At 49.1% G+C, this 16772-nt stretch overlaps 7 protein-coding genes across 7 annotated transcripts; 5 read left to right on the plus strand and 2 right to left on the minus strand.

Annotated features, from left to right (window-relative positions):
* Positions 1 to 50: 50 nt before the first annotated feature.
* N7503_010873 (methionyl-tRNA formyltransferase) lies at positions 51 to 1424 on the plus strand (the record flags this gene model as incomplete). The annotated part of the gene is made up of 4 exons (XM_057070419.1): positions 51 to 309; positions 370 to 440; positions 494 to 621; positions 683 to 1424. 4 exons carry the CDS (start codon positions 51 to 53, stop codon positions 1422 to 1424), a joined length of 1200 nt encoding a protein of 399 aa, XP_056917030.1.
* A 119-nt stretch (positions 1425 to 1543) lies between these two features.
* Positions 1544 to 2765, minus strand: N7503_010874 (SDR family NAD(P)-dependent oxidoreductase; the record flags this gene model as incomplete). The annotated part of the gene is made up of 9 exons (XM_057070420.1): positions 1544 to 1566; positions 1613 to 1691; positions 1745 to 1807; positions 1862 to 2002; positions 2057 to 2164; positions 2216 to 2278; positions 2343 to 2429; positions 2501 to 2645; positions 2716 to 2765. The coding sequence occupies 9 exons, from the start codon at positions 2763 to 2765 to the stop codon at positions 1544 to 1546; spliced, it is 759 nt and encodes a 252-aa protein (XP_056917031.1).
* Positions 2766 to 3695: 930 nt separating this feature from the next.
* Positions 3696 to 4505, plus strand: N7503_010875 (uncharacterized protein; the record flags this gene model as incomplete). Its single annotated transcript, XM_057070421.1, has 2 exons — positions 3696 to 4152; positions 4207 to 4505. 2 exons carry the CDS (start codon positions 3696 to 3698, stop codon positions 4503 to 4505), a joined length of 756 nt encoding a protein of 251 aa, XP_056917032.1.
* A 361-nt stretch (positions 4506 to 4866) lies between these two features.
* Positions 4867 to 5733, minus strand: N7503_010876 (glycosyltransferase family protein; the record flags this gene model as incomplete). Its single annotated transcript, XM_057070422.1, has 2 exons — positions 4867 to 5601; positions 5665 to 5733. 2 exons carry the CDS (start codon positions 5731 to 5733, stop codon positions 4867 to 4869), a joined length of 804 nt encoding a protein of 267 aa, XP_056917033.1.
* Positions 5734 to 6044: 311 nt separating this feature from the next.
* On the plus strand, positions 6045 to 8727 carry N7503_010877 (uncharacterized protein; the record flags this gene model as incomplete). The annotated part of the gene is made up of 3 exons (XM_057070423.1): positions 6045 to 6161; positions 6214 to 7053; positions 7102 to 8727. 3 exons carry the CDS (start codon positions 6045 to 6047, stop codon positions 8725 to 8727), a joined length of 2583 nt encoding a protein of 860 aa, XP_056917034.1.
* A 1061-nt stretch (positions 8728 to 9788) lies between these two features.
* Positions 9789 to 13199, plus strand: N7503_010878 (TPR repeat protein; the record flags this gene model as incomplete). The annotated part of the gene is made up of 2 exons (XM_057070424.1): positions 9789 to 10755; positions 10810 to 13199. 2 exons carry the CDS (start codon positions 9789 to 9791, stop codon positions 13197 to 13199), a joined length of 3357 nt encoding a protein of 1118 aa, XP_056917035.1.
* Positions 13200 to 14210: 1011 nt separating this feature from the next.
* Positions 14211 to 16718, plus strand: N7503_010879 (uncharacterized protein; the record flags this gene model as incomplete). The annotated part of the gene is made up of 3 exons (XM_057070425.1): positions 14211 to 14361; positions 14411 to 14821; positions 14869 to 16718. The coding sequence occupies 3 exons, from the start codon at positions 14211 to 14213 to the stop codon at positions 16716 to 16718; spliced, it is 2412 nt and encodes an 803-aa protein (XP_056917036.1).
* Between the last annotated feature and the right edge of the window lie 54 nt (positions 16719 to 16772).

Consider the following 16772-nt stretch of genomic DNA (forward strand, 5'->3'; position numbering starts at 1 on the left):
GGAGTTTCGGGCATGTTAAACTTCATGATCCCCAGATTTCAGATTCAAAGATGTGGATCGTGCGGGGGCCGAGTGTCTTTGCATCATGCAGAAATATCTATGCTTCTCGACGGCCTAGCTATCGGTTCTTTGCAACCCAGTCTTATGAGCCTCTCCGGATTCTCTTTTGCGGCTCTGACGAATTTAGTATTGCCTCCTTGAAAGCTCTCCATGTCTACCATTTGAAGAAACCTAGTCGAATTGCCTCAATCGATGTTGTTTGTCGACCAGGGAAACGGGTTGGCAGAGGCCGGAAGACGATTCGAGAAGGTTTGTTCAATATATAAGCTTAATTGAAGCTCCCGCGAGTTAACTATGAGCTTCCATCAGTTCCTCTCAAGGAGGTAGCATCGTCTCTTTCGCTGCCGATCCATGAAATCGATACTTTCACGGGATGGACGGTAGGCCTTTCTTTTTGCATTCAAGTTAGTAATTGTACTGACGTCGGTACTAGCCACCAGTCACGTCGAATGGTCCCGTCAACTTAATTATTGCCGTTTCCTTCGGACTGTTTGTGCCTCCACGTATTCTGAATGCTGCCAGCTATGGAGGCTTGAACGTGCATCCCTCGTTGCTTCCAGAGTATGTGTTTAATTGAACTGGTTCAAACGTTTTTGTAATCGAAAAGCTGACATGATCCTAGCTTCCGTGGCCCAGCGCCGTTGCACCATACTCTTTTGGCTGGTCGAACCACCACTGGTGTGACTTTGCAGACATTGCATCACAAGAGCTTTGATCATGGGACGATCCTTTCTCAAACCCCATCTCCTGGGTTTGAAATTCCTAGTCCCGAATCTTGCACTGTTCCTGAATTGGTGGATCTAGTTGCACCTAAGGGAGCTGAAATACTGGTAAATGGCATTGAAAACGGCCTGTTTGTGCCACCACTCAAGGATGCCGGATGGCGTGCCGCCGAAGGCACTGATGATCTGATCCATGCCGGTAAAATCAAGCCGGAGGACCGATACATCGACTGGCCGAACTGGTCACTGCTCGACATCAAGCGGCGCAACACAGTTCTTGAGTCTCTATGGAGCAATGCACTTGCTCCGGTCACTGCTGCAGATGGATCTACATCTTTCCAGTACAAGCGTGTCATCTTCACAGATATTGAAGAAGTGAAACCACCCAAAGGAAGCGATTGTTTCTCGGTTGTTCCAGGGCTACCATTTGCAAATACTGCCCATCCAGTTGGGCCAAAGAAGGGAAGAGAACTTTACGTCTTTACCAAGGATGGAAGGGTCCTGCGCATCAACAAGATGAAAGTGCAGGGAGAGGCAGATGCTGAGGGGCTTCGTGCTGCGATCAAGGCTCGCATGTTTGGTGATCAGTCTTTCCAGTCGGAAGGCATGGACTTTACTCCATTCCGTAATCCTCTTTCATAAGCAGCATGAAAATGTACAATACTGTATTTTATTTTATCTATCGACATAATACCCTCTATAACGGTCCCAATATCTCATGCAAGATAAGAACCTTCTCCATCATTTCCCGAGGCATATGTTTATCGGATCGCGAAACCGGAATCTGCAAGGTCAGTTATGTACTAAACTCCGAGTATCAGGGTTCATACCAATTTGGACTGCTGCTCCAGTCATGGATGAATTCTTTGCAATCGACAAGAACATATCCGCGGCATCCTCTACTTCGGGCTAGGAAAAGCAAAATCAGACACGAAATACTAACAAGTAATTGGACAACATACCAGCTTCTTCAGTGTCATTTTATCTGTCATAGCATCAATCTTCTCCTGACTAAACTGCTGACCCTGCGATATAGTCAGCTAATGGATTCGAATAACTTTGGATGTCAAGAGACAAACCCATTCGGTGAGCATGAGACCAGGGCACACGGCGTTGACACGAATCTTAGAGCCCTGGGACTGCGCAAGGCACTTCATAAGGTGAATCAAAGCCGCCTTTGTGACGGCATATGGCACGCTGCTGCCACTAGGAACAAGACCCTAGTAGAAATGTTAGTACAACCATGAGCACATCTTATTCTCCCTTTAACTTACCGCAGTCGAGGCAGTCATAATGAATGCTCCGCCCTCGGGGTTAGCATCCAAGGTCGATTTGGCAGCCTTGAACAGATAGAGGCCACTCTTGACATTGATGTTCCAGCACTGCTATGGTTAGCTTGAACTTTGGACATGAGAATGAGAGGATCTTATCACTTTATCCCAGTCATCATCATCCATAGCGTCCAGATCCGCGAAATTGGTCATCTTTGTCCATCCCTTGAAGAACCATCAGCAATTTCCAGTAACTCAAAGAAGATTCCCGGTGTGCTGCTTGACGTACCGCATTCGAAATCACAACATCCAGACCTCCCAGTTGTTCAATGGCCGTTTTAACCGTATTTGTAGCTTCGGACTGCTTTCCAGCGTCCTAAAAGTGGATCACAAAAACCATGTCAGTACAATCTGACACGACGACCAATCAAGGACAGGAATACCTACACCCTGGATCACGACCGTCTTCACGTTATATTTGCTTGCAATATCCGTTGCCACTTTCTCAGCGGTTTCCTTGCTCGACATGTAATTGATTGCGATATTGCTACCCTCGGCGGCAAATTTCGCGGCGACAATGGCACCTAGACCTCTTTTATTTGGCATTAGCTATATCTCTTAAAATTGAAGTAGTTCAACCCTTTGCTGCAGGGGGTTCATACCGGGATCCACCGATGACCAGGACGTTCCGACCCTGAAGGGAGTAAGGCATTGTGATTAAGTGGGATTGGTATTGATTCAAGCAAGACAAACTTGTTAGGATGATGGGAAGATGTAGCGAAATAATTCCTATTCCCCGCAATAGGGCGGTCCGATAGCGATGCGGGGCGGTGCCGGGTATGACGGGACTATTCCGATGCTCCTCCACTCCGGATGCTGTCTGATCTTGACGAGGTGGTTCTGGGTATTGGGCGGATAGAAAATCTTAGTGTACCTAGATTAGGGGGTTCGATTCTCATTTTATAACATTGTAAGGTTGTCTCTACTTTAGATAGCATTCGGCAAACTTGGAGACTCTATGTATACTTGGCCGGAAGCCTGTATATATATATATTCTTCAATGGTCAACAAATACTGCTCGGTACACAGTCACAAGTAAAGAGCTCCTAGGGGGCATAGAAAAGCTCTTTGCCTTTCATTGTCCATAAAGTCGGGCCGTCCGAAAGATGAGAGCGATAAAGAGATAACGGCTGCGGTAGCGGCGAGCGCTAGGAATCCCCACATCGGAATGTGGAGGGGACCGCAGTGCGTTGGCCTCGTTCGTCTTCTCTCTGGCCTGCCTTCATGCGCTTGTCTCTCCTCTTTACGGCGACATTTGTTCACCAGCTTGTGACACGAGCCTACTTGTGCCTCAACAACATGGGCCCGCCGAGCTGACTACTGAGTCGCCCGATCCCATAGGTCGACTGGATGGTGTTAGGGTAATCTAGCTTGACTAGTTGTCTCATCAATACATTTCAAATTTGGTTCTACTCAATATTCAGCAAGGACAGCCGTAGTGTGTGTAGAGGGCCAATAAGCCCGTGAATCGTTGAACCTGTAGGCTGCGACATAAACCACATACAACGGACCCTAGCATCTTAGCGGTGGTTGCCTTCCAGGATTCCCCTCTTCTCTTCCAGCTACGTAGACATACCTGAATATGGCTACCGGATATTGGGAAGTGATGAATTTGCGTGCTGTGATCACTATACTTGTGCCTTCATTGGTCCTCTGGTTAGGACATCGAACATACTCTCACTATTTCAACCATGCACCCTCCTCCTCTTCCGCTCCTCGAGGACAACTGGAGAAGCTGCAAGGAGAACAACTCAAGAAGCTGCAGGACGAACAACTCAAGGAGCTGCAGGCGGAGTTAGACAGTGAAAATATCACTCATCAAGATTATTTCGCGCATGACCACGAATACTGGCTATATTATCCGGCCAAAGCTGGGCTCATAGTCACAGGATGGCCGTCTCAAGGGGGAGTCTACAAACTAGACGTTTGTAGCCGCCTAGAACTCGAATTCTTGGAACTTGATTTATTCAACAACACCTTACGCCCATCCACATCAGATCCGGAGTGGCAGAACAAAGAGAACGCGCACTGTGATCGAAGTATGTCAATGATCAGGTATTCAGTGCAAAATGTACCTCTAACAGCCTCAACAGTGCATCGTCTCGGTCCTACCTGGTGGGAAAGCGAGATGGCTTATTTCTATAACCAGCTTGATAGACTTTCGGGATATGATGGGACCCAGGTAAAGCGTAATAACTACATCCGAATTGGTTGGCCGACTGGAGGCGGAGTGTGGGTTTGGCAACCAAAAGACGAAGCAGAAGCAAGTGAGAAAGGTGGCGCAAAGTTGCAAAATGCCAATACAATGGACGAGCGATGCGAGCTGATTGAGAGCCTGGGTGGCGTTTTCTATGCGGATCCCCAAAGTTGTCCCTATCTCGACCTTCCTTAATGCCGATATCCCCGTTGTTGTCGAATTGACTAGTTCCAAGATGGATGCGAGATTGTCAAAACTGAAATGAATAATTCGAATTAATAATTAATGAAGTAAAGCAAAGAGACAACCGAGCTGTGGTGATCGAGGAAGTGTAAGGAAACCACTCAAACTAAGGAAAGGGCGAATAGGTCTCGATTATAATGAATGTAATGCAAATGAGGCTATTCTCAATGCATCTCTCTTTGTACTCGGTGATCCAAGGCAAATTGATACGATCTATGATTGAATACAGACTTGAGAGAGATAATGCAATTATGGAAATATTAGAAGTTTGGAGTAGAATCTAACATTTTTTGGAAAAGATATTACACAAGACTCACAGCACGGCCCAGCCGACGTATGAGGTCTTCTTCATCCCCCACCAAGCCCGACGGCCCGCTAGACCAGGCCATTGAACAAGGAACTGGTCGGCAAGTGGAAGCAACAACACGCCCGAGGTGCTCAGGGTGGTGATCCGTGCCCATGATTCCACGAAAACTGTCCGAAGCCTGGAGATCGCTGGCTTGGAGCTCTTACCTGAGAGCACACGGGAGATGAAGATAAAGAAACGGAGTGTTTTGGCGGCAAGGACCATGCACACAGAGACCGCAGGACCATTGGTGATAATGATATCTGGACATGCCGAGGTGTATTTCCAGGGCAGTCTCCGTTGATTGGGGTATTTTCCGCATAGAACCAGGAGACAGGCCCAGAAGGACTGGATTGTAGTGAAGGGAGCTGTCCAGTATGATTGGTGTACTCTTCGCGCCCGTGGAATTGTGACAACATCAAAAGAGCCTGGATCGGTGAGGGTCTTGTTCTGTTCCAGCTGGCGCGCGACGTGTTTGGCCTCAAATTCTGTGGCTTTTTCAGCGCTGAAATTATCCCCCGAGCTCACGACATAGGTGCGATAGGTATAGACTGATAGGTCTAGGGCTTTTTCCAGCATGAAGAACATCTCGGTAGTATGGCCACCACTGCCAAGGACGATGAGCAGATGGACAGGCGTACCCCGACGACGGACCTTGGGAATTGCAGCATTTTGGGAAAAGGCGAGCGCAACAAGGATGATCTACCAGATTTATAAGTTAGTTCTGTTCAAATCTCATGATCGAAGCTGTCTGCAGACACTCACAATCCCTGCAAGGATCGCAATGGCTCCTGCGGGGAGGATAATCCTCAGTAGGAGCGGAAAAAAGGCCATGATGTCACTTTCTGCGGAGGGCGGAAAAAGAGGGTTCAGAGATTCCGCAGCTGATGACAATGTTTCATGATTGAATTAAAGCAACAACAAAGCAAAGAACATAGTTTGTAGGGAGGAATTTAGTAGCAATGTCTGAAGATCAATTTGGTCACTTTGGGTAAGACTGTCGCGTCGCCCACAACACGTGCCTCCCGTTGGTGTCCGCCTTCATTATTTTCCTTGTTTCCCCATCGCATTCACTCCCCATTGTCAACAATAACAACCACCACCACTTTCGTTATTGCTGCATATGGTACTATGCCACCACGACAATGTTTTCAAAGCGCTTGACCTGCTTTTACTGTGGGGCTCGTCCCGCCAAAGCCGTTCTTGACTCGAACAACAAGTTCCATTGCGACCATTGCGATGCCGACAACTTCCTTGACCAGGTGCGCGCCCCTTCAAGCCAGGCGATCTGGCAAACACTAACAAAGAATTTAGAATGGCGAAATCACCGATCCCCCTAACGAGATCACCAACACCCATGTCCAGGATGTCGGCGCATCGAACGAGCGCGTTGCGTCAATGGGCGTCCCCGAGTCCGATTTATTTTGCTCCCAATGTCTTCGCAACCAGCATTTGTTGACCAGCTCGCTTGCCGCCTATGTCCCAGAGGATGATGATCAAACCGATCCCCAATTTGATTCGACCTACCAAAGCTACCGCCAAGAACTCGAGACACTGTATCCTCAAGTCTGTGAAACCTGTGAGCCTCGCGTGAAGCAACGAATCCGAGAGGCCGGATATGAGGCGAAAGCAGATAACCTCCGACGTATGATGGATCAAACTCGTGCTTCCAAGGCCGTGCAGCGAGCCCGACAACACAGCTGGCAGAGCTTTGTTGTTTATCTTGGCGCCCTTGGATTCTGGATCAGCATTCTTGGTCAACTTGCTTGGGACACTATTGGTGTCTTGACTCTCTACCCCGTGCAGGGCGATGCTGATATGTCCATTGATACTCCCATGTCTTTGTTGTCCCATGCAAAGCAAATGATCGAGTTAAGAGGCATTCCCCATGATTGTTCTTTTGACTTGGCTCCTATGGCAGGCATAGCCCTTGTTGTGGGCTGTCTTTCGATTTGGTGGAACCCGAAGCTACGCATGAAGGTCTATGGAAGACCTGGCAGGTTCTCCGGCCTTGGAGAGTACTACCAGCTGCAGCTGTTCTCATTAGTACTGCGATGCGTGTTCTGGTCTCTGTTCAAAGACCCACCTGCAAGCGGAATTGACCCCAAGGGGTCTTTCGTCGGCCATGTTGTTATGGCCGGCATTACCATTTTAGTGAGTGCTCATAATTTTTTCTACTTTGACAATGCTAATCCAAGATAGTGTATCTTGGCTTCCCGTCATGTTGTGAAGTACAATCGTCGAACTCTGGTGGACTGGTCGGACCATTCCTGGGAAAAGGCACCAATGCGTAGCCCTGCTTCATCACCCCCTTCTGGGCGTCAATCATCGAATCCTGAATTAACACCAAGACCAAATAATGGTGTGACTCGTGAGCCTTTTCCGATTCACAGATTGGCTTCTCCCCAGTCTGCCGTGTCCAGGACCTCGGCCTTTCCAACTCCTCCTCCTGAATCTGATGATATGGATTGGACTCCTTCCCGCACATGTGAAATTCGGCCTACAGTCAGTGTTTACCAACGGGACAAACCATCGGTTTTTGAAGGCCCAAATCCATTTTATGGCAGCATTCCTGCCGTTTCAAGGCCTCCCGCATGGCAACTTCGCACACAACCTTCGATAAAGCCCGTCGAACAGGTCGTGGAGCGAAATCCATTCCATCGCAGCCCAACCAACTCGCCTACCTCATGGCAACACAAATCGGCCGGCCCCGGGCCGGTGTTCAAACCCCCAACATTCTTCCCAACTAGCGATCACAATTCTTTTACCGGCTTGGAGACTCTCTTCGATAGGACTTTCAGCATTGACCCCAATAATACGCCTCGACGAAATGGGGAACAACAGTCACGCCCTCGCACCTCCCGCACCTCCCGTCCCCCCCGCATTCAAGGCCGTGTTCTCTTCCCACTATTCAGATTCCTCCTCTTGCTATTCTCCATCGGCGCTTGGACCTTTTCCCAGAAACGTATGCTCCCCATACATGGGAACTACATTGAAACATTTGCCTTGGGTAGTGCAAGTCTCATAGCAGGGCTTGCCTTCCTCGAAGTTGTTAAGAAACCCATCCCCGAGTGGGGTGGTTTAGAACTGCTCGTCAACATCACCGAACTCATTGTGGCTGTCCACCTTGGGGCACATTTGCCAAAAAGGTTCAACGACCGAGAGTACTTTGATCGATATGGCAAACTACTTCTGATTTTCATGGCCGTGCAAGAGGTCATGGCATTGCTAGCAGTCTATCGCACTCCAGCAACTCCTGCGAAACCAACAGGAGATGCGCAAACGGGGCCTACTTCTCCGCTTGGATCACCACAGTACGGAAGACCTCAACTCGAGGCTACCGTCTACTCTCCAACCAGTTCTGCAACCACACTCTCCCCAACTTATAACTCCCTCAATTATGCCCCTTCTTCCTCATTTGGAGCTTCTACCGGGTCGTCGAACTTCCCGTCAGGACTTCCTTCTTCATCACTCTCGTCCCAGAGCCTCCATTCCCACCATCCACACCACCGCAACCCCCACAGCTTCACCATGCAATCTCTCAAGGAGAGCGAGCCTTCAGATTACGAGCAGGACTCGGACAGTGAAACAGTTGCCACCAATACGACAGGCTGGACGAATACTACTAACCGGAACATCCGGTTAGGGCAACGGCCTTCCACAGCCCAAAGCAATGACCCCTTTTTTTCTCCACGGCGAAATCAACTCACTCCTGGTCTCGGTGGCTTGAGCCTCGAAGACCGACCAAATTCTCGGCGAATGACTCGGAGCCAGACCCAGCAGGGTCTCAACGGACGGGGATTTTCTTCTCGTGCTACCCGATGGTAGTCTCTGCTACCACCATTTCTTTGTTTTGAGCGGTTCAACTGAGCGCACTTCTATCTTTTCATCTTATCTTTTTATCTTTCTCTAGTTTGTCTTTTTTATCTTGTCTTTTTTGCATTGCACATAGCGACAGCGATTCATTTCGGGTTTGGCGACCTGGATAGGCCCTTACCATTACCAGTGTTTGATGACATACAGAATGACTGATGAACATATGTGTCCATAGAGATGCAGTAGGTACAGCTACATTAGTACCTCAATGATCTTTACACCTTTGAATTAGTCTGATTTTTTTTTTCTAATCCCATGTGCAGCCTGAGCATGCAGTCTGCCGACAGTACTCGAGAGGCCTGCATTGCGCCTTAAAATTCATCGCGAGCGAGTCTTCGAATCCAAAAGTGCGGATTTAGTGTCACAATTTATCCTCTTTCACATTCCAAGGTAGCCCAGGGCGAGTAGGAATCTGAGATCGTAATCGATGATATACTATGAATTTCGAGGAGTGCAATAATTGAACACCATACTAACGGTGTTAGGTAAGGCTCAGTGCTCGGGTTTCACAATAGTTATATTATTGAGTTGTACATGCCCAAATGCCTACTTGCTCATATTACTCCGAAGACTGTCCTGAAATGCGAATGTGTGGAGGTGTTACTCACTGAGCCAGCGCCTTCTCTTGCCCATTTAAGAATTTTTAGTGTCTGTTTTGGCTCAAATGAAGCGTTATATCTATGTCCTTCAAACAATACGCAGAAAATGAGGTAGAGTACCGCTAGCATTTTGTCTGAATTACAAGTACTGCACTACATTTTAAATGCGGTTAGTGAGAGTGTTCAATTAGAGAGCTCAGAATTTCGAATCCTGCGCCTTGCCTAATGCCGTTAAAGTGGTGTTAAATTTAAAATACACATGCAGCACAGCCTAGCCAGATGGGCGCTTGCGCCTAGCTGGCAGGAAACGCTGAGCCCTTCGTATTCAAGCTGACGAAGGCCCCTCGCACCTCGTGCTGGCCATTTTACGCAATCCAACCGCCAATTTGCGACCAGTCTAGCTGGTATCCAAGCATGATGGCGCGCCGTCTCAACCGCGACGAATACACGGTCGGGTGGGTAAGCGCCTTGTCGGACGAGTTCACTGCAGCGCAGGAGATGCTCGACGAAGAACACCAAGACCTCCCTCCAGCTCCGGGTAGCAACGATTCAAATATATACACGCTCGGGTGCATAGAGGGTCATAATGTGGTCCTTGCATGTTTGCCCGCAGGCCAGACGGGTACAAATCCTGCTTTGGCAGTGGCTTTCCAGATGAAGACCACGTTCCCAGCCATTCGATTTGGGCTAATGGTGGGAATCGGAGGCGGCGTTCCTAGTAAGAATGCGGATATCCGACTCGGCGACATTGTTGTTAGCCAGCCGGTAAACGGTCATGGCGGGGTAGTACAGTATGACTTTGGAAAGTCAATGCCAAACGAGTTCAAGCGGACGGGATTCCTCAACGCCCCACCCGCAGTTCTTCTCGCCGCCGTTACAAAGCTTCGATCCAATCTAGACCGAGGGAGGAACAGTCTGTTACCGCACCTGTCGAAGCTTAGTAACCTCCCTAAGTTCAGCCACGATCAAGCAGGAAGCGATGTGCTTTTTGAAGCGCAGTACAACCATGTGGGAGAGGATAGCTGCGCATCATGTGTAAATGCGAAGAGGATACAGAGAAAGGAGCGGCCGAACAACTTACCTATCATTCACTACGGTACGATCGCATCAGGAAACCAGGTGATGAGGGACGGTGCAGAGCGGGACAAGATCAGCTCTAAATTTGAAGGAGTTCTCTGCTTTGAGATGGAGGCAGCTGGCCTAATGAATAACTTCCCATGCTTGGTGATCCGCGGAATCTGCGACTACGCCGATTCCCACAAAAACAAGACATGGCAGCCATACGCGGCGGGAACAGCAGCTGCATACGCAAAGGAGCTGCTAGGAGTGATACCGGCGGCGGATGTTGTGAAAACGAAAACTATTAATGAAGCGATACGAGGTTAGTGTAGTTACCACAGCTCGAGAATTCAGAAACAAGACTCACATGCCATAGAGCCGAAGCGTAGTTTCTACCTCCCTTTACTACAGAATCGCCAGTTTGTTGGTCGAAGTGTAGAGCTCGAGACGCTGAAACAAAAATTCCTTGTCAATGAAGACTGTCAGAAGGTGGCGCTCAGCGGCCTTGGTGGTATCGGCAAGACCCAAATCGCGTTACAATTCGCATACTATGTCAAGGAAAATTATCCAGAACTATCTATCTTTTGGGTACAGTCATTGAGTATGGAGACCTTCGAGCAGGGTTTTGTGGAGATAGCAAGAGCATTGGGAATACACCAGGAGCAACAGAACAAAGAAGACGTGAAGATCCTCGTACGACAACGGCTATGCGCAAAGAAAGCCGGAAAGTGGTTACTAATTATCGATAACGCCGATGACCTTGACTTACTTCGTGGGCGCCATCAAACAGACGGCCTGTTGGCCTTTTTACCAGAAAGTGAGGATGGCTTGACCATATTCACAACGCGACATGGAAGTGTAGCGCAACATCTAGCGGGCAGCGATGTGATTGAGATAGGACGGATGCCGGAAAAGGAGACGATCGACCTGTTGGAGAAGTCGTTGGTTCGACAGAGCCCCTCTTGCAGCCGCGAGACCATGACGAACTTTGTCAGAGAGCTGGAGTATCTCCCGCTGGCTATTACTCAGGCCGCAGCATATATCAACGTGAACAAAAGCTCCATCTTCGAGTATTCGTGGCTTTTTAAGAACACAGAGCATGATGCTATTGCAATAATGAGCACGAATTTTGGCGACAAAACACGATACCAGAACTTGACAAATGCAGTCGCTAAAACGTGGACGATAACGTTCAACAAGATCCTCGAACGCGATACGTTAGCGGCAGATCTCCTCGCATTTATATCTTGCATCGAATGTAGAACTATCCCATACTCCATTTTACCATTGGCGTATCCCGAGGCACGGTTGGCAGGGGCCATTGGCACACTCTGCTCCTACTCTTTTCTAGACAGAAGAGATAACGGCACTAAGCTCGATATGCATAGGCTAGTGCATTTGGCTACCAGGGTGTGGCTTCATCAGAGTGGTCGTGAAGCAGAAACGAAAATGGCGGCTTTGAAACACCTCTCCAGAGTCTTTCCATCCGACGACTACAAGAATCGTGAGATCTGGCGGGATTATCTGCCACATGTGGCACGCATAGAGAAGTTTGAGAACTGCCAACGCACAGAAGAGATGACCGAGCTCTGTCTGAAGGTAGGCAAATGCTTATACGTGGACGGGCGGATGAAGGAAGCCGTTCTTTGGCTACGAAGGTCTTGTAAGTGGAGGGATAAAAACCTTGTCCAAGATGACAGATATCGGTTATTATCTCAACACGAGCTCGCCCGAGCATATCACGCAGACGGCCAGGTTAAGAAGGCGATCAAACTACTAGAGCGTGTTATCGCGACACAAGTATTCGCAGAAGACCACCCCAATCGACTAGCGTCGCAGCACGAGCTTGCCCGAGCATATCGCACAGACGGTCAGGTTAAGGAGGCGGTCAAACTTCTAGAGCATGTCGTCGCAATACGCGTGGAAGTGCTTGTCACAGACCATCCTGATCGACTAGCATCGCAGCACCAGCTCGCCCGAGCATACCTAACGGACGGTCAGGTTAAGGAGGCGGTCAAACTACTAGAGTATGTCGTCGCGATACGTGCGGAAGTGCTCGCCGCAGACCACCCCGATCGACTAGCATCGCAGCACCAGCTCGCCCGAGCATATCTCGCGGACGGTCAGGTTAAGGAGGCGGTCAAACTGCTAGAGCTTGTCGTCGCAATACGTGCGGAAGTGCTCGCCGCAGACCACCCAGATCGACTAGCATCGCAGCACCAGCTCGCCCGAGCATATCTTACGGACGGTCAGGTCAAGGAGGCGGTCAAACTTCTAGAGTATGTCGTCGCGTTACGTGCGGAAGTGCTCGCCGCAGACCACCCCGAGCGACTAGCATCGCAGCACCAGCTCGCCCGAGCATATCTCGCGGACGGTCAGATTAAGGGGGCGGTCAAACTACTAGAGTATGTCGTCGCAATACGTGCGAAAGCGCTCGCTGCAGACCACCCCGATCGACTGGCATCGCAGCACCAGCTCGCCCGAGCATATCTTACGGACGGTCAGATTAAGGGGGCGGTCAAACTGCTAGAGCTTGTCGTCGCAATGCGCGCGAAAGTGCTTGCCGCAGACCACCCCGATCGACTGGCATCGCAGCACCAGCTCGCCCGAGCATATCACAAGGACGGTCAGGCCAAGAAAGCGGTCAAGATGCTAGAGCATGTCGTCGCGATACGCGCGGAAGTGCTTGCGACAGACCATCCTGATCGACTAGCGTCGGAGAAGGTACTTCGCTGGATTCTGCGAGGATCTGCCAAAGAGATCTGACATAGATTAGGCGCATGCAAAGCCGAGCGGTACTACTATAAAAAGAATCTTCGTGTTGGGGCTAAACGGCATGTTCAGTAAGGTGAAGTAATGCGGACATTCATGTTCCGTAGGGAATTTTGTGTCGCTCAGGGGTAGTAAACTGACCAGACACCTGGCAAAATACTGGCTTGGCAAAGATACACTGAATTGCCTGGAACCTTTGGAAGGCTTTAAGCTTCTATCTTAGGCTCATGTTTCTTCCATATCGCTATTATTCAAAGCCTGATATGATTTGGCAACTGATAATGTAGGCACAAAACTCGTGGTATAAGTATTACCCATTCTAAATTTAAACCTATTCTTGAACACCAATGATACTGGGTAAGGCGCAGTATTTGAGATTCGAAAAGGAAGAAATATTCATCTAGTGCATAGCCAAATACCTAAAGAATGAAATAGGCTAGCTACTCTAATATGATCAAGGAATGATTCTGAGTCGGCACCCTTTCTTAACTAAGATTGAATGCCAGCGTTTTATATCCCGGCTCGAATGAAGCGCTGTCTCTCATGTTGACTTGCACCAAGAGAAAACATATGCTTTAATTTCTGAGATGACATTTTGTCTACATAGAAGATTACCGCGCTGAGCCAAATGTGGTCAGGGTCGACTGACTTTTGCAGTGTAAATAATCACACACCTTCCTTAAAGTATCATGTGATTAGGGCTTGAAAGAGCAACAGTGCTTCCTGATAAGCAAGGCAATAATCGTACTGTATACATGCCGTGGCTACATTCTGGGGTACGTGGGAAGCATGATAAAAAGACTTGGTACTTTTTCACTTGATTAGATGAATCATCTTATTGGTCAATCGTCGTACGACAAGATAGCAAGTATACATCAAGCTACGCCAATCATTAGCTGCCCCCCGCATCCTTATCAGTCACCTCGGGCTTTACCCCGACGTTATTACCCCCACTCTAGAGCTGCAACAACTGAAACTCATCTTTGTCATGTATTCATTTTCAAAATGAAGACGCACGCTTGTCAATATCCAAGTTGCACCAAAAGCTTCACCCGCGCCGAACATCTGCGTCGACATGCGCTTAATCACGAGCAGCCGCGTCATGGATTCACCTGTGAGCGCTGTTCTGTGCACTTTCAGCGGCCAGATTTGCTAGGTAAGGAATTTCGGTTGATTCCCTGCTCAAAACACTACTAAAAGTTCAGAACGGCATATGGAACGGCATAATAAACGAGACACAGAGGCAGGTGGACCGGGACTCGGTGTATTGAAAACACGCAAACGAACCCGGAGAGCTGGTGATGGAACCATTGTTGTACGTCCGTCGCAGCGAGAAATAAGATCGGCCGTACGATCCTCGATCTCAACTGCCAGTTCCGATCGGGGTTGGACGGAGGGAGAAGAGGATTTCGCCAACCATGCACCTCTGTCACCCCCTGGCTCTGGGACGGACCTGACTACACTCTCCATTGACGAGCATGATCCATTTTTGGCTCCTATGATGCCTGGAGGCCCTTTTGAGCCATATGTTGAACCTGTTCCTGGACAATTTGACGCAGCGGATGGGTCATTCAATGCCGGCGATGGGATGGGTGATTTTTTTGGAATGGACACAGGTATGAGCTTCGATTCCTGAAGCGATGATGACAACTGATCTGTATAGCGACCGATTTCAATCTGCCATTTGCTGCAACTTGCAATTATAATTGGCTGTTCGATGTCGCCTCTCTCGATGACGCCTTCCACCATTTCGACTTTCCATTGGGATTCGACACAGGACCATTCGCAGAGAGTATGGAACAAGTCAACACGCATAATATGGACAAAAACGACGGTCCTTCCGCTTTGTTGGAGGTCGCCTCGATGATGGACAGGATTCAAACGCTACAGGAGACGCTGCCATCAGTCACACCAGATCTGGTGGAGATGGACTGGATGTCTGGATCATCTTATCTGGGTTCGAACCCGCCTCAAAACTTACCACGACTATCTGAAGATGCTAGAACGGGAATTTTGTCTATCGTAGCTCAAACGCACCCTATGGGGATTGATGGACAGCCGATGGCTCTGAATTCCCCATTACTCACGTTGACCGCGTTGCAGAAATACTGTGATCTATTCTTCACTCGCTTCAATGTTACATACCCACTGATTCATCAGCCAACCTTCAACCCAAGTACCGTTGATCCAATCCTGCTTGCGGCCATTTTGTTCATGGGGGCTACTTACGGCACACGCGAAGCACACCAACTGGCAGTGGGAGTTCATGACAACCTTCGAATCCAACTTCTGGGACATCCTGGCTTTTCGCCGCAGCCTGATCTTTGGGTTCTACAAGCCATGCTCCTGATTGACTGTTTTGGAAAGATGAGAGCGGGTCCAAAGCAGCGGGAGAATGCTCAACTCTTCCACTGTGTTCTCATAAAACTTATTCGTCGCAGTACTTGCTGCAGCATCCAGGACTCGCCTCTAGCTCAGTCGGATGATCTGGAGCATGCGTGGAGACAGAGCATGGATCTCGAACAGAGGAAGCGTCTGGCTATGCTTTGCTTTATGTGGGATACTCAGCACGCAGTCTTATTCTCGCAGTCTCTGTGTATGTCCGCCTTCGAGATTAGATCGTCCCTACCATGCAGTAGCGCCGCATGGGAAGCATCGTCCGCTCGGGAGTGGGTCAATCTGGCTGCTCGTGAGACAAATCGACCCTTCCTCACAGTCCTCAAGGGTTATATCACCCCAGGAGCATTGCCCCGTCCTCGTGATTTGAATGTGTTCGCGCGCTCTGTGATTCTGCACGGCTTGATGTCAGTATCGGCCGATCTGAAGCGCCGTGATCAGACTACACTCCGATCAGAGACCCCAGAAAAAGTCGGAGCATGGATCCCACGCATGAGCCGCTCATATGATCTTTGGAAGGTAGACTTTGACGCGGATTGTCTAGCCATGAAACTAGCCCAGACAGCCGACCAGCGCCGCTTTACCGGGCTGAAAGTGGCATCGCATGCTCTTTACCATGCAGCATGTCTTGCCTTGAATGTCGAGATTCTTGATTTGCAGGTCGTTGCTGGTGCAACCAATATCCTCGGACGGACTGTAACCCCAGCGGATCAGTCGCGATCTCAGCGAAATGTTCTTCGCTGGCTACATGAGGACTCGGGTGCATCTTGGGCTGCCGCGCGGCACTCGTCAACTCTACTCCAAGATGCTGTGCTTAGTCTCCATGACTGGGATCAAACGGACGCTTTTCATTTTCCTTGGTGCTTGTACCTGACTACACTGACTTGTTGGGTATTTCACCGGGGAATGGATCTTTCTTGCTCAGAATCCCGGATTACCACGGATCTGTCTTCATTGATTGTGATGATGACCAATTGTCCGAGTGAGACGGAGTTGGCTGCCTTATCAGGGAAGTATGATCCTAAGCCTTTGGCAGCAGCCATGGCACAACAGTTGGCAACTGTTCGGTGGGCTGTAGTACACGATGCAATGAAGGTTTTACTGAGCTTGTCTTAAAATTGAACTGTATTGCTTGTCTTGATGGTCTGGAATCTGTCTTGATAGTCTGGA

Source organism: Penicillium pulvis (assembly GCF_028828015.1).
Source record: "Penicillium pulvis strain IBT 33274 chromosome Unknown scaffold_8_segment0_segment0, whole genome shotgun sequence".
NCBI classification, from domain to species: domain Eukaryota; kingdom Fungi; phylum Ascomycota; class Eurotiomycetes; order Eurotiales; family Aspergillaceae; genus Penicillium; species Penicillium pulvis.